Consider the following 12,860-nt stretch of genomic DNA (forward strand, 5'->3'; position numbering starts at 1 on the left):
TGCAATAGCTTAGAAAAAGTTCTGGAATTATTTAGCTGTTAGAAATTAACAGCATATTAAATTTTTATTGCACAGAATCAATCAATGATTAAAGCTCAGGGATCCATGAATTCTGATTTGTATCACTTAGAATCATAGAATCATAGAGTTGGAAGAGACCACAAGGGCCATCGAGTCTAACCCCCTGCCAAGCAGGAAACACCATCAGAGCACTCCTGACATATGGTTGTCAAGCCTCTGCTTAAAGACCTCCAAAGAAGGAGACTCCACCACACTCCTTGGCAGCAAATTTCACTGTCGAACAGCTCTTACTGTCAGGAAGTTCTTCCTAATGTTTAGATGGAATCTTCTTTTTTGTAGTTTGGAACCATTGCTCCGTGTCCACTTCTCTGGAACAGCAGAAAACAACCTTTCTCCCTCCTCTATGTGACATCCTTTTATATATTTGAACATGGCTATCATATCACCCCTTAACCTCCTCTTCTCCAGGCTAAACATGCCCAGCTCCCTTAGCCGTTCTTCATAAGGCATCGTTTCCAGGCCTTTGACCATTTTGGTTGCCCTCCTCTGGACACGTTCCAGTTTGTCAGTGTCCTTCTTGAACTGTGGTGCCCAGAACTGGACACAGTACTCCAGGTGAGGTCTGACCACAGCAGAATACAGTGGCACTATTACTTCCCTTGATCTAGATGCTATACTCCTATTGATGCAGCCCAAAATTGCATTGGCTTTTTTAGCTGCCGCGTCACACTGTTGGCTCATGTCAAGTTTGTGGTCAACCAAGACTCCTAGATCCTTTTCACATGTACTGCTCTCAAGCCAGCTGTCACCCATCTAATGTATTTTCATTCTACATTATGCTTATCAGGAGTGCCAGCGTGGCCCTGCATCTGTGGGTGCCCAGGGCAATGGGTGCTGAAATTCATGGGTAATTTTGCGGGTGCTTGGGCACCCAGGGCCCAAGGCAGCTGGCACCTATGATGCTTATATTACGTAATATAAATGAAAAAAGCTTTAAAGTCATGTTTATTAGCGGAAAAGTTCATATCTACCATAGTACAGTATTTTTTTCTCTTATTTCTCTTATTTCTTTCTCACTTATTTTAAAGTAACCTTAAAATCTTAAACCCCACCAGTTTAAATTTGTCTCCACTGATCAACAAACTAAAGCTTTTGTTGATTCATCTAGCAGTAAAAACCAGTTCAGCATCAGCCATGAATGAAATGTTGCTGGATTATCACCCTGTTTCTTCTTAATGCTAACAGTGCAGTCCCATGTGTCTACTCAAAAGTAACCCCATTAAGTTCAACAGGACTTCCTTCCAGGCGAGCATACAGTTGTGGCCTTAGAAATTTTATCATATTATAGAACCATTATTGTATAATCAGTATTGTCACAATCACAGCATTATTAATCAAGGATAGGCATCAAGCTAACGTGGTTTTATTTAACTTATATTTGTGAATGTTTTTCATATTTGTACAGACCAATTGCGGGGAGGCTGGCTATTCCATGCATCAGGCTGCAATCCTAACCCAGCCTACTCAGGTGGAAGTACCACTGAATTGGGTGAGGCTTACTCCCAGATGTGATGGGACTGCAGTCTCAGTCAAGTGAAATACGGTAGAATGGCACACAAGCCTGTGTCCAGCGTCTGAAGGCTATTGGACTTTTCATATAAATTTTATTATTCACCCATGGGATGGAACCATTATTCTGCAATGATATATATCCCATAAATAAATAAATACTTGCAACTAAGAAGTTTACAAAACAGCTGATGAAAATACCTCTCCCACTCACTTTCACTTTTTAAAAAAGTCACGTTTTAACACAATGGGAAATATCAAGGTTGTTTAGTCAGAACTGTGCCAAGCAAATAAAAAGCCTAAACTCAGCTAGAGTTTTTGTAGGATTGTTCACTCTTTACCAAGAACACAGTGCGAGGCTGGAGTCATAACTCACAAAAGGCACAGATGAGATAAATCTTTAAAGCAGACTTCTTCAGGGTCCTGTTGAAGTTCAGATTTGTGTTCAGCTCTTCCAATGTGAAGCGCTTAACTTAATATTCTAGACTTGATTTGATATGGAACTGGTTTTAAAATTGGATCTGAAGTCTATTTTACCACCTTTTTAATAAAAAAAAGTCCAAAATGAGGACATTAAACACCATAATACAGATTTCCCCACCATGATACTGAGAAGCAAGAGGAAAGGGCATGAACCCACTTTCAAAGACATCAGTGAAAATTTTGCAATGGAAAAGAAAATAGGATGAAGACAAAAGTAAATGTTTGAATAACTACAGATTCAGCAAAGTAAATGTTTGAATAACTACAGATTATGTTTCTGAATTTGACAATGTTAAATAATTTGTTGTTTTGCAAAACAAAAACAAAAAACCCCACAGCCTGAAAATGAGATTGTAAAACATATATTTCACTGGGATGAGGGGGGAAGTATGGCAGAGCTCCACGGCCCGCTGAATCTCTGTGCAAACAATAATGAATAAGATAGACCAGTGATTCCCAGTTAGGTAATTATGGAAGACCCCCTATTTTTCAAAAGCCAAGGCATGGACCCCCTACTTTTGAAAATTTTGATAACTCTATGGTAGTTACCTCTGCAAAGCATTTTTTAAACAAAATGTGGGGGAGCCCCTAATAAGCAAAGGTTTTTAGGTTTACTAAAAAACAGACTATAAAATCTGTGATATTACCATGCAAAAATGACCAAAAGGGGGGGGGGCAAGGGATGGCGCCGTAAATCCACTGGGTGCATCCTGACCCCTAATTGGGACCCACTGAGATAGACCAACGGTCTGACTCAGTGGAAGGGAGCTTCCTAATGTTGCTGCTACATAAAACACACCTTCTTAACTGCAAATATGCAAAACTGCTCCTGCCACATAAAAACTACACGTTGATCCTAATTAGAAGTCACTGACACAGTGACCATTCAAATAAATTGAGAGTTGCACAGTAGTTCTGTATCCTAAGTGGTTGATGTGGCATAAGCTTTGTAGCAAACAGCTTTTATCAGATGCATGAAGCAGACTGAAAATACACCAGTATCAATACATTGTAAAACAATGCTAATAAAATACAGCCCCTTTTTTATTATTTTTTATTTTAGGTAACCAAGTTTTCAAAACTAACAAAAAGTCAATTTTATAAGAAAGGCACCGTTAGTTTCATGTCTGGTTGAGAGAGAAAAAGAAATCATGAATGCTGCATCTGGAGTAAAAGCAGTTGGAGCAGAAGTCCTAGCGCTGAATGCAGTCCAGGCACCCTCCTGCTGCCCCCTCTCTCTTGCCTTGGGATTCATGTACAGGAAAGTGTCACACACTGACATTGTCCTCAATGCATGGCATTTGTAGGACCACTCTCAAGAAGCGGTGTTTGCACAGCGGTTCCGAGGGGAATTCACAGGCATTTCCCATCCAGTATTCAAATAATTTAGCTCTCCCCCATTCCCACTTCTTTCCCTCACATGTGAAGGTCCACATTTTCCGTCAGAAAGAGGCGCTGTTTGGGGTGACTACTTGCTGCAATGGCACCCCAGTCTCGGGTTGTTGGCATTTGTAATCCATTAAGGTGGGTAAAGTGCAGTGTTTTTTCACCAAGTAGCACAAAATCGCTACTAACGCTATAACCATCAATGTGGTACTAACAATGATAGCAATCAATACCCCTTGGCTTCTGCCAGCATCTTCCTCCTTGGGTGGGATAAAAGAGGGAACTGAGGATGTGGAATAAGTTTCAGCGTCACCAGAGTACTCTGTTTCATCTGGCGGTTCCTTGCACAACTGCCCACCTGGACAGAGACACATATAGCTGCCTGGCACGTTCATGCACTCCAGTTTCTGGCAACTTCCAGAATCACACTCATCAATATCCACGCAGACCTTTGTCCCATCTGGGTCGTCTTGCAAGATAAAGCCATCTGCACAGTAGCAGGTGTCCCCGGTGTGGGGGTCGCACTCAGCTGGGCAGCTGGTCTCGTTGCAGAACATCACACACCTATTCGGCATTTGGGGATGGGGCACATATCCTTCAGAGCAGATGCACCCATACTCTCCCTCGACATCGGCACATTCGTGCTCGCACATTAACTCCTCGCACCTGCGGCTTTTCAGCAGGCACCTGCCCTCGACCAGCTCATAGGTTTCATAGCAGCGGCACTCGAAGCCGCCCTGGGTGTTCACGCACTCCTGCTCGCAAGGGCTCGGCTCGGCCCGGCAGTCGTCCACGTCCAGGCAGCTCCGCCCGTCGGCGCCCAGCGCGTAGCCCACGCTGCACATGCAGAGCGGGGCGTCGGCCGAGGCCACGCAGTGCTGCTGGCAGCCGCCGTTCTCCAGCCGGCAGTCCCAGGCGCCGGGCGCCGCCCAGCCCCACCGCGCCGGGCCGCCCTCGGGCGCGCGGCACTCCAGGCGCGCCTCCAGGCCGGCCACCTCGGCCGCCGTGCCCGGCGGGGCGGCCAGCAGCTCGCTCTCGCGGGCGCCGAAGGGCGTCAGGTAGGAGACGGCGGGGGCGGGCGCGGGCAGCGCCAGCGGGCCGCACGTGCCGCCGGGGTAGCTGTACTCGCAGAGGAAGCCGGCGGCGGCGGCGTCGCAGGCGCGCTCCTCCCAGCTCAGCCGCGCGTTCAGCAGCGCGCACCGGGGGCCGCACGACGGCGCCGCCTTCTCGGCCCAGGCCTCGTAGTCCGTGCGCGCGTCGCCCGTCACCCAGAGGAAGCCGCGCAGCTGCTTGGCCGGCTCCACGCACGACGAGCCGTCGGGCAGCCGCAGGCCCAGCCACGCGCCGCCCGCGCGGCCGCCCAGCAGCACCGCCGCCGCCTCGGCCGCCACCGTCGAGCGCACCGTCATCAGGTGCCCGCCGCCCGCCGCGCACCCCTCGCTGGCCTGCGCGAAGCTGCGCGCCCCCCAAAACAGGCCGTAGCACACGGCGCCCAGGCACTGCGCGCCCGAAGGGGCCGCCACGCCGCCGCCGCCGCCGCCGCTGCTGCCTCGGCCGGCCAGCGCCGCCGCCGCCGCCGCCGCCGCCAGCAGGAGCCGGGCGAGGAGCCGCATCCTGGCGGGCGAAGCTGCCCGCCCTCGGCGCGCCGCGCTTATAACGGCCTCCGGGCGGCCCGGGCTGGGTGGGGACGGCGGCTCCGGGAAGGGAAGGGAAACGCCGCCCGTCGGGAGGAAACCTCCCGGGGCCGAGGAGTCACGGGAGGGGCGGAAGGCGGGGCTCCCGGCCGCGGAGGAAGGGCCGCCGAACAGCGCGCCCCGCCGCGCCCTCCGCCCAGGGCAGCGCCTCGCCGAGACCCCGGGCGCCCCGCGCCGCCAAGGGAACGTCCCGAAGAGACGCCTCATCCCCGGCAGCAGGGAAATGGTCCCACGGGCAGGCAGCCCGGACCTGCAGCGGGGAGTTCCGCGAGGGGCGGCCGCGCAACACGTGTTTGCGTTCCAGTGGGGAAGCGCGCGAGAAAAGTGAGTCTGGCTGCGGGTGGCAGCGCGGACTCTGCTTCTCTTGCGCTCCCTATCCATTGCGCCACATGTACAAACTTAGGAGCCATCCACACTTCTTAAGCACCGGCCCGCACTTTCCCAGTCTGGATCTCGGAGTTTTTGGTTTGTGTTGTTTTGCCTCGCCGATTTCCAAGCAGAGGTGGATTTAGGGGAGCCTGACTGGGTTCCCGCATACTGTGTGCTGAGCTGAGGGAGGTGTTGCAGGGTGTTGCAACTATGGCCTAGGGCAGGGGTGTCAAACTCAAATTCATCAGGGGCCGCATCAGCAGTTTGGTCACCCTCAAAGGGCCGGTTGTATCTGTAGGACTATGTGTCCACTCTTTATTATCACTTTCCCATCTCTCCTTAAATTGCCTTCCCTCTGCATCAGCTCCGCCTCCGCCACTTCCACCGCCCCCCAAGACCTGGTCGCTCTTCTTGCGCTTGTACTTGTCCTTGTACATCTTGTTGTGGTGCCTCTTGCACATCCAGGGCTTGCGCTGCTTGGCCACTTGCGTGGTGGTCTCGCTGCAGCCTTTGTAGGCGCAGCTCTTGCAGCCGCCTCCTCCTCCTCCTCTCCCCGACTGGGCGCCGCCCTCCTCCTCCTCATCCAGATCCTCCAGGACTCCGCCGGGGCTGCTGGCGCTGTCGTCTCCGCCCGCGTCGCCCGCCACCGGCGGGCCCAGCTCATAGAAGACCATGAGGCCCGAGGGCGCCTCCGAGGCCCCCCGCAACGGTGGCTGCGGCTGCTGCACCACCTGGGGCTGCAGCAAGGCGCCCACCGCCTCCCCGTCCCCGCCGCAGGGCTGCATCACCAGCAGCGTGAGCAGCTGCGGCGGGGAGGGGGAAGGCGATGATGAGGAGAAAGCGGCCGAGCTGCCGCTTGTGTTCCCGGAAGGCTCCGTCCCTCCGGCAGGCCTTGCAGCCAGGGCCTCCCGCAGGGCCCCTCGGCTGCCACAGCAACGGCAAACGGGCGCCACGGGCCAGGCGCTGACAGGGTGCCGGCTATTACGCATGCGCGGGGAAGGCGGTGCGCACGCGACCTCCGCCTCCTTTCCCCGGAAGCTCATTTAAGCGTGCAAGCGCAGAGGCGACAACGGTGGGGCTTTCCCCCCCAATCCTTCCCCGCCTGCGCATGAGCGTTGCACGCCTGACGTCACGCATGTTCAAAAAAGGCCGCTAGGGTAAGCGATCTCCTTTATGATATTGGAGTTAGCGGGAGGATTCGTTGCGCGCATACGCTGTCTTGTTGGCAGCCTGTTCGATGGGCGGGTGGGAAGCAACTGGGCGGGCCGCGATTCGGCCCACGGGCCTTGTGTTTGACGCCCGTGGCCTAGGGCATGCACAGAACAGAAGGCGAAAGGCAGGGATACCCAATTTTGGCCTGGCTCAGAGCACCACTGAAATTTGAAAGATCAGGTCTGCCCCTGTCCCCTGGAAAACCTCTTTAACACTGAATAAGAACAAAGGGCAATTCAGTTTTTCCATGGATTGCTGTTTGTTTTGATTCAGCAGCAAAGAGTGGGGTTTTGTGGGGAAAGGCCAGGCAAAAGAAAAAAGTGCTTGGACAGGGAAAGGCAGCACAAAGGCAAGTTTGGATGAGCCAGTATACAACATCAGGTCTTGCTTGTATATTTATGTGTGCATGCTCTCAACAGAGGTTACCTCACCTGTCCACTAGGGAGGTTCTGCTGCTGCTGCTGCTTTTAATCTCTTAAAACTGTGTTCTGACTTCTGAAGCAATGAGTGGACTGATCATAGCACTTTCCTTTTCAAAAAGGCTGCTTAACAGAATGGATTTGGTTGTACTTCATATATCTCTGTCTCTCAAAACATGACCAGGAACAGCACTTGAGACAGGGCACAGGCCATGAGGCAGCCATAGCACAAGACATAGCACAAGAACTAGGCAATATTACTATTCCCAATTTTCCGGTGGGATAGGATAGAACATGCCTTGCCAAAGGTCATCTTCTGAGTTCATGACAGAACAGGTTTGGTACTGGGGTGGGGAGATCAGTCTCTTTGCTGCCGTATAACACCAGCTCACTCAGGTCAGTTATGGGAAATGTAAAGGTAAAGGGACTCCTGACCATTAGGTCCAGTCGTGGCCAACTCTGGGGTTGCGGCGCTCATCTCGCTTTACTGGCCGAGGGAGCCGGCGTACAGCTTCCGGGTCATGTGGCCAGCATGACTAAGCCGCTTCTGGCGAACTAGAGCAGCGCACGGAAACACCGTTTACCTTCCCGCCGGAGAGGTACCTGTTGATCTACTTGCACTTTGACGTGCTTTCAAACTGCTAAGTTGGCAGGAGCAGGGACCGAGCAACAGGAGCTCACCCCGTCACGGGGATTCGAACCGCCGACCTTCTGATTGGCAAGTCCTAGGCTCTGTGGTTTAACCCACAGCGCCACCTGCGTCCCATGGGAAATATATGGAAGTGCAAAAGAAAGAAACTTAGGAAATTGCCACCACCTTCCAGAGTGGCCCCTGCCTCCCCCCATCTGCCACCACAGGGGCATCTGTAGGACCACCTTGCCCTGGGAAATGGAGAAGAAGCAGTAACAGATTTTTCTTAAGGTGTCTTTTCCATTTTCCTGTAATTTTTTTTTAAAAAAGAAGATGCTTATTCTTGTAATAACCTTGCATGAACCACTTTGTAAGGTCTGTCGGAAAAGCAGTATATAGATACTATAAATATATCACTCATTCATTCAGCTTATAACCCACTTTTATTTCCCCAGTGGAAATGCACAGTGCCAAACTGCATCCATCAACAAGAACATTGCAGTGGAACTCATAAAATCGCTTTGGATCTTGCTGGCTCAGCTCCCTTGCATTAACCACGAGCGGTTCTACATGGAAGAGGCTGCCGACTGGTCCCTGCTTTCCCACTTCCATCGTGAGCTGATGGAAGAGTAAACAACAGAGATGACCCTGAGCTGGAATCTCATCAATCACTTTCCTGGCCTGTTACTAAGGAAGGACCTTGGCCATTTTGCAATGACTTCCCAGCAGCAGCCAAGACTCTTGTGGGAACAGGAAGTAGAGAAGTAGATATATTTGGGGTGACAGTGAGGGAGGGGTCCTGGAATGCAGCTCCCAGTAACAGCTGGTAGTGACTCCCCACAGAAGACACAGAAGACACAGAAACAAGGATTCCCGGGGTGCGGGTGGGGAGTCATGTGCGTTAAATGTACGAAATGTTAAAGACTGTCACAGCGGCATTTTAAGAAATGGGATGTAGAGTCATTTGCATCTTAACCATGGAAAATTGGTGGTTAGCATCCTGTGTTCCCTTTTCAGTAGCTTTTGAAAAGGGATTCAGAGAACATCATAGGTGATAACCGGACACATCACACAAGGAAGGCAAATGGAACTGGCCCAGTCTGACCCATGATGCTCTTGGATGAATGGGAGAAGAAGCCCATAGACTTGACTACAAAATAGAGAAAGGCCTGATCACAAGGTCAGACGTAGAACCACAGCAAGGCAACAAGAGGGAGAACTGCAGTTTGTGCTAGGGAAGCATCGTACTTTAGACTTGACATGTGGGGCATGTGCCAGAAAGGTTTTCTGCTAGTGAAAATGGGATGCAGTAGAGAGCATACACTGACTGTTTCCCCTATGAGGAAAGATCAACAGTTGGTTTCTTGTTTAGAGAAAAAGTAAGAGGCAGGGCATGGTGAGATGTGTGAAATTATGTGTGCTGGCATCTGTCTGTCTCAGGAGACAATGGAGGAGACCTCAGGAGACCTTTGGGGGTGAGGTCAAGCCGCTGGAAGGTTGCAGCGCCTGCCGCCTGACATGTTTTGTTGCAGCTGGGGCAGAGGAAGGCGTTTATATACAGCATGAGAAAAGTGGCTGGAGAGTTGTTGTCTATTTGTCCTTCATAATAGTGGAAGTCAGGGGCCACCCACTGAAGCTGAATATTGGAGGATTCGGGACAGACAAAAGGAAGAACTTACCGGTAACACAGTGCATAGTTAAACTATGGAAGTCACTACTGCAAGATGCAGAAAGACGGGCGGCTTAAAAAGGGGTTGAAACAAGTCCAGAGAGGATAAGGCTATCAATGGCTATTACTCATTACAGTTTTACACCCCCTCCGGGATCTGAGGCTGCATGCTTTCGTGTCCGGCTTGTGGGCTTTGCACAGGCATCTGGGTGGCTGCAGTGAGAACAGGATTCTGGCCTGATCCATCAGAGCTCCTCTTATTAGTGAGCGAAGTGCATACGCAGCACAGTACAGACCAAGTTCTGGTGCACAGAATAGCTGCGTGTCTTTCATTGTCAGATGCAATCTTGTAAAAGGGAATCCAGAGAAATACTTCATCCATTACACAACATTGCATTACACATTGTGTTTGTTGTGGTTACAGTGAGTGTTGCCGCGTCAATATTCTCATAAAAGTATGAAGGGGAAATGTGCATTTCTGAGTGCTCTCCCTGCATGTTTGGGGATGCATATATTCATTCGCACATAGAATCATAGGATTGTAAAGTTGGAAGGGGTCACAAGGGTCATCTGGTACAACCCCTGGCAATGCAGGAATCATTTGCCTAACGACCCTGAGATTAAGAGTCTCAAGATCTAGGGAGTATTACATGTGTACAAATTACAGCAAGCATCAGGGGAGTTGCAACAAACATAATTGCTGCCTGAAGTAACACTTTCAAGAGAAAGTCTTGCACAATACATCCACTTGGCTTCATGTTGGCTCTTAATGCTGCAGCTGTTGGCTGTGATATTAATGCTAAATGTAACCCCCCCCCCGGTGTTTCTCATTGCCAGAGCCTCTGCAGCAGCAGCAGCTGTAGACAGCTTGTCACATTTGCCCTCAGTCCCCTCTTGTGCAATGGCAGAGATGCTTTTTTGCCTCCCAAGATGCCTCATGGCACCCTCTGAGTAAATGGTGCTTTTTGTAAGATGCTGTTCATAGGAGCATGACACTCTCAATAGGAGAAACAGCTGCCTGCGTCAGTTTGTAGACCTTTAGAAAGAAAAAGAATTTTGAAGTTTCGGAATCCCCCCTCCGTCTCCAAGGGCGAGGTGGTCTGGAGTGATTCAGAGGAGCTGCAAGGACTGCCAGGGAGTGAGCACTCCTCCCAAAAGCGCAAGCAAGCAGTCAACACCCGAGAGGGAACTGGCATCTCACCAGGACAGAGAGCAGTGCTGTTAGATAAAATGCTGAATAATCCCTTGGCACATCTAAGTCCAAGACTGCACATGCCATACTTTTAAAGCATGTTTAAAGTCCAGTTTCTCCGCTAGGGATTCCTGGAAACTCTAGTTTGTTAAGGGGGCTGGGAATTGTGAGGCGCTGCGAGAGGGTAGGCAATGGTTCCCAGGATTCTTGCAGGGGGGGTGTGCTTTAAATGTATATGCAGCTCATATATTCATTCCTTTCCTGTAGCATTTTAGACAGTTAGAAGGGTTCTCACTGCAGAACCCTCTTTCCAGTAGATGTCTAGACAGGAAGAGTGCCATGTGGCCAGTTCCCCCGGCACTTAGCAGTTAATGCCATCAAGCTTCTGCTTCCTACGTCTCTTGCTTTCATTCTCTTGATGCTGGGAGGGAGTCCACTGCATTTATGGGGGGGGGGTGTCTTTTATAGCCTCAGTCTTGGCACCACCAAGCACCAATTCTTCATATAGACAGCAACAATTGTCCGCTGTCTATATTTGCCACAGTCTGACCAAGGCTAATGCTTTAATCATTTTCTACTTTGGTCTTTATGGTCCCATAAAAGGCTGCTTGGTTTTGGCTACCCTGAAACCGTACCTGCGCATGGAGGAGCAACATGAGTACGAAGCCTCTGTTATCCTCCTCACTCTTATTTTTATGAGAAGTCATTCTCTCAATGGTGATAATTAAATAGAACCTCTGCCCCCCCTACTATTTAATTTTTATTTAAATAACTTAGTAACCACTCTCAATAATCCAGAATTCCACCCCCCAAAGCTAGCAAATCAGCATATTTCGGTTGGCTGTCACTGAAACTGCTCCCCCGTGGTATAGCTCCATTGTTCCTTTGCAACCAGTTCCAGTCAGGATGGCAGACAGCAATCCTGAACACTCTTCAGAAACTGGGTTTGGCCCCTCAAGCCCTTCTAAGTCTGGGCTTGGGCCAAGCAAAATATATAGTTAGGCAAAGAATTATCGACACCAAGAGACAACAGGAATGCTGAAGGTGCCCCGACTATAAGATTGTAGAAATCGAGAGAGATATAGCTGCACTGGCAGCATATCTCTTTTTTGTTGTATCAAAAAATGCAAGAAGGGCTTTTACACTTTCCAGAAGCTTGGCTCTGCCCTTGCCAGTCTTGGAAAGATCCTTCAAAAAAAGTCCCACATGACCAGAGAATTTGTGCCTGTCCATTGGGGGATATAGGAAACCCTGAACACATATTTTTTAGATGTCCCTTTTACGATGAGGCACGTAGAGAAACCATTGACCCCCTGCTGGTGAGGCTTGCTGACTTCCCAGTAAAGCAAAAAAATTTCCCGTTAGGAAAATTTCCCGTTAGGAAAATCATCTCCCGTTAGGCAAAGATAACAAGACGACCCGGATGGTTGCCAGATTCTGCGCGCAGATCTGTAGGCAGAGACCATCCCCCAATTCAATCTAGTTTGTTAAGAAAATTCCCAAACTCGGATCCACAGGCAACTCTGGGTCATTTCTCCTGGTAGAAACAACAAACATTGGTAACTTTAAAATCACAGACCACACCCCTGTAGAAGCTATCCTGAAAATAGGAGAGGACGCACAAACTATTTTATCATGGTCTTTCAGCCCCATCCTAACCACAAACCAACTAGCTAAAGAGAGTCTCTTGAAAACTCTCCAAAACAATTTAAGGATAATGATGTGGGCGACATAACAACTCCCCTCCTCTGGGATACAATGAAAGTGGTCACCAGAGGAGCCTGCATAAAGGAGAGGGCATCTATTAAAAAACAAACCTCAAAAATTGGTCAGTTAGAACAAGACATTATGACCCTCTCATCATACTTCAAACAAACAGGAGCCAAAAAACTCCTTAAACTCATAGAACAAAAAAGAAGGGAAAGTGACTCTCAAGAAATCAATAAAACAATATTATTAACATCCTATATTCTAAATAACGCTTTTACAAATAAGGAGGGAAGAACTCCCAACTATGCAAACAGATGCGGGGGGGTGGGAGGAATCACTCAAAACAAGAATATACTGTGTCACTAAAAAAGTAACATAACATCCTCCATCAAAGAAATAACCTCAGAATTTGCTGGATTTCATGCCAATCCATACACCTCCCACAACCCACCTGAACAGGAAATCAGAAGATTCCTAACCAGGCTGACCATGTCAACCTTAACTG

The 12,860-nt window shown here is 49.7% G+C and overlaps 3 protein-coding genes across 4 annotated transcripts in view; 1 reads left to right on the forward strand and 2 right to left on the reverse strand.

Moving 5' to 3' along the window:
* Nucleotides 1-12,860, forward strand: part of ATPSCKMT (ATP synthase c subunit lysine N-methyltransferase) — a 207,310-nt gene that overhangs the window by 116,027 nt on the left and 78,423 nt on the right. The window lies entirely within an intron of this gene.
* Nucleotides 1,009-5,541, reverse strand: THBD (thrombomodulin). The gene is given in 4 exon segments (XM_081872736.1): nt 1,009-5,224; nt 5,227-5,262; nt 5,265-5,327; nt 5,330-5,541. Coding segments are annotated over 4 exon segments (2,013 nt in total). The 5' UTR covers nt 5,535-5,541; the 3' UTR covers nt 1,009-3,515.
* Nucleotides 5,876-6,307, reverse strand: LOC309349236 (uncharacterized protein; the record flags this gene model as incomplete). The annotated part of the gene is made up of 1 exon (XM_081874982.1): nt 5,876-6,307. A coding segment is annotated over one exon (432 nt), but the record flags the coding sequence as incomplete, so codon positions are not given.

This window comes from Podarcis erhardii, assembly GCF_964252035.2.
Source record: "Podarcis erhardii genome assembly, chromosome: 8".
Classification (NCBI taxonomy): domain Eukaryota; kingdom Metazoa; phylum Chordata; class Lepidosauria; order Squamata; family Lacertidae; genus Podarcis; species Podarcis erhardii.